At 41.0% G+C, this 3,638-nt stretch overlaps 1 protein-coding gene across 2 annotated transcripts; it reads left to right on the top strand.

Annotated features, from left to right (window-relative positions):
• The first annotated feature begins 619 nt into the window (after window positions 1-619).
• On the top strand, window positions 620-3,016 carry LOC105054698 (protein SOSEKI 1). Of its 2 annotated transcripts, none has more exons than XM_010936271.4 (6): window positions 620-866; window positions 964-1,033; window positions 1,151-1,275; window positions 1,379-1,844; window positions 1,931-2,020; window positions 2,663-3,016. In XM_010936271.4, the coding sequence occupies exons 1-6, from the start codon at window positions 734-736 to the stop codon at window positions 2,832-2,834; spliced, it is 1,056 nt and encodes a 351-aa protein (XP_010934573.2). In that variant the 5' UTR covers window positions 620-733; the 3' UTR covers window positions 2,835-3,016. The 2 variants fall into 2 exon arrangements, with proteins under 2 accessions (XP_010934573.2, XP_019708308.1); XM_019852749.3 differs by having other exon boundaries at window positions 1,936-2,020; window positions 2,663-2,864.
• The last annotated feature ends 622 nt before the right edge of the window (window positions 3,017-3,638 follow it).

The following is a 3,638-nucleotide window of genomic DNA, read 5'->3' as shown; positions in this document are numbered from 1 at the left end:
GAAAATAAACTCTATTTCTTTTGTAAATTAATCTAAATAAAATTGATAGCCTAATGGCCACCGGACATCGAGCTGACCTAAATGCCCTCCAAACTTTACACAGCGCGGCATACTTAGCCATCCTCTCTTTCTCGCTATACGGGAAGAAAAGTTAGTTGTGTTTCTATATTTTGAAAAAACCGCGGGAAACTCTCTCCCGGTTGTCAAGCGCGCCTCCGTAAATGAACTGCGATCGTTCTAATTCCAAATTTTTCTCACTAAAAAGAAGGAAGAAGCTAGGAAAGAAGAAAAAAAAAAAAGGAACAAAATAAGAAAAAGGTAAAAAAGGAGAGGAGAGGAGGGGAACACGCCCGAGCCCTCTAGGTTCTCTCGATCCGCGATTATTCCTTTCCAATTTCACGAGGTTGGTTCTCTAATTTATTCATTACTCTTATCTCGTTTCATTTTAGAAATACTCGAACGCAAGATTATAATATTGGAATTGCCAGGCCTGCTATATCTTCTCCCGGTTTAATAAAAGGATAACAAATTAATACTTGGTTAAAATGGTGGGCCTCACCATGGAATTGTTTTGAATTCCTTTCCCTATCCGGGATTTTGGCTTCACGGGGAAGCCGGCAGACATCCGGCATTCACCACATCCTATGTTGTTTTTATTTACTAGGAGGTTGGGAAGCATCGGTAGGTGCAAAGTACATTGACGTTGGAGTCATCCCTTGGCAACAGTGGCAGCATGGAGAGTTTCAAAGGAGGAGGAGAGGTGAGAAGGCTCAACATTGTCTACTTTCTAAGCCGGAATGGCAGAGTCGAACACCCTCATCTTATTCGGGTTCATCATCTTCATCGTAATGGCGTTCGACTTCGTGGTAACATACAAGATTATTATTCTTTACATTATTTTTCTTTGTCTTCGTCTTTTGATTCTAGTTCGTATATGTTGCAATTGTGGAAATATTTTTGTAGATGTCAAGAGATGGTTGTCAGAGTTGAGGGGGGAGGAGATGCCGGAGTCCTTCGCTTGGTCATACAAGAGGTTGGATTCATCATCTTTTTCTTCGTCTTTTTTTTTTTTCTAGTTATGGAGGAAGGAGAATAAAGAGAGAAGAGATTCTTCTGTTGTTGTTTGATATATATGAATCCGGTCGTGCAGGAGATACAAAAAGGGCTACGTGTGGCAGGATTTAATGGATGATGAACTTATTACACCGATCTCCGACAATGAATACGTTCTCAAAGGCTCGGATCTTTCTCATGCTCCAATTTGCCCATCTTTCAGTAATCTCTTATATCTGCATCTTATATCAATCTCTACTTAACTTCAATTCTATTAGCTAGCTTTGCGATGAGTTTTAAAAATATGGATATTTATTTGGAGCAGATGAGTTGTCTTGTGGCGATGGGAAGAAACCAAAAGCAGTGGAAGAAGTAGGAGAAGGGGAGAAGGTGGCGCCTGAGAAATCTCTAGCTGACACGCTCCAAATTGAGCCAGACGACGACGGCGTCTCTCAGAAGCCACCGCCGTGCTTGGACCAGGACTCGCCGCCGGGGCAGCGGGAGGGTTCGGATGCATCGAACGAGTCCATCGGAAGAACCGCTTTGTTTAACTTGGATTTGTCAAGGGGGCTTGAGAAGGAGAAGAGGGAGGAGGGGCAAGTTGCTTCTCCAGCAATGGCAGATCATGGTAACAATCACATGAATAACAGTAACCACAATGACAAGAACAACAATAAACATTCTCGGAGGGCTTCACACGTGCTTCGTAACATTCTCACGTGCGGGAAAGTGCAGACAAATGACTCTGCCTTGAGGACCATCAAGCGGAGGAACAGTGGTACTGAATCCAGGTATTGTTTAATAGTTGATATATTTCCAAGGTTATAAAAAGATTTTTTTTTTTGTTTTTTGAAATTTACTATTGAAATTTGAGTAGAAAAGGCCGGTCAACGAGTGGAGCGAGGACAAGGCCAGGAGAGAAGGCAGTCCCGGCGGCTTACAGGCCGGTAGCAGCGCCCAATTGCTCGTGAGTACCGAACTCTTCTTGACCAGATCTCGCCGTTATTATTAGTTAGGGACCATAACGACTGGCACTTCGACCAAGTCCATTTGGGCTGCTTGCACGCACGACCTCAAGTTAATTTGCACCTAATGGCTAATGACAAGATTGGAATCCATACGCATCGGCCAGTAGCTGCTCGCTGCTGCAATTGACCAACATGAATCTCATCTCTCACCCACGTTGCATTGTACTCTTTTAGTTTCTCGTTGCATGAGACGCCTGTTGTTGCTAGTATTCCTGCCTAGATTGTTTAGATAAATTATTCATCGCTTGACAAGTGCTCGTATAGGCTGACGTACGTTGTAGCCATCACTGCAGTCACTATAATGGGATCCCAAATAGAAGATCCATGTTGTGCCCAAGCAAGTTCGATTCAGAGGGGTACAATTACAAAGGAAGTGAATTAAATCTTAATTCAGTCATAAATGTAGGCCACCTGACTACCTGATTTCAGAAGAAACCATCTTTGAATTGATAGGCTCTTTCTTCATTCTGAAAATTTGACGTCTCACCCCCGTAAAGTACTGGAACTTAGACTATATGTCCAGGTCGAGATTTCAAATCTGGCAACGTATCACCATTTGCTTTTGCTCATAAAATTTGCAGGCAATGTGGGAAAGCATTCAAGCCAGAGAAACTACATTCACATATGAAATCATGTAAAGCTCTAAGAGTCCGAGGAAGAAGGATGAACTCAGAGAGGATGCCATTAAGAAGAGAGTCTCAACAGGAGGACTTTTCTACAGACTCAGCTCCGGGTTTTCTATTGACTGATTAGTCTTATAATTCGCTGTGGTTGTATAAAGAAAGAAATGCACGAGTAGTCCAAGTCGCTTTATTGAAAAAAGATTGATGCCACAGATAATATTTGAAATATCAAGTTCGAACAGTTCAAAAACCTGATACGTGTTTTTTTTTTTTGGTTCCGGGGGGTCGGGGTGGATGGAGATCATATGATCATATATGACAATGTTATTGGTTGATATAAAGCACTACTAACTTGGGTGATATATTGGCTGACATATTCAAGAAAAAGAGAAAATAAAGCAGAAAAACGAATAGTAGTAACAAAGCAGCAAGAATTGAAGCGGAAAAAAAAAAAAAAAATCCAACTCTGATTTTTGTTGCTGTTTTTTTTTTTTTTTTTTTGCACACTTATTTCCACATAAATAAATTTAAAGAACATTTCGTTAGAGATTCCACCGTCTCTGCTAATATAGTAGCAAAAACTAATTAAACTCTTGTGAATATCGGCCTTGAACATCAACTTGAACAGCATACACGTCTAGATTTGCAATTGCAGTGTTTTGTGGATGCGTCCACAAGACATTTGGAATTATGTGGATTTGAAACTATTAATCATTTTTAAGTAATTGAACTGCTAAACTCTTTTCCTTTTTCCCGTGGAAAGAGGTTAACAAGATGGCCGATACAACACAAGATAAACTGGCCTCCCTCAACCACCAACACCAAGGTCCACAGCTAAAACTTTTCCAAGACAATTAGAATTTTCAATTGTACTGAATGGGCGCAGGTTGTATCTTTCGCACCGAAAGATGATGGATTTTTCATGACGTGGTCC

Source organism: Elaeis guineensis, chromosome 2, assembly GCF_000442705.2.
Source record: "Elaeis guineensis isolate ETL-2024a chromosome 2, EG11, whole genome shotgun sequence".
NCBI lineage: Eukaryota > Viridiplantae > Streptophyta > Magnoliopsida > Arecales > Arecaceae > Elaeis > Elaeis guineensis.
This window is presented reverse-complemented; position numbering and strand designations above follow the sequence as displayed.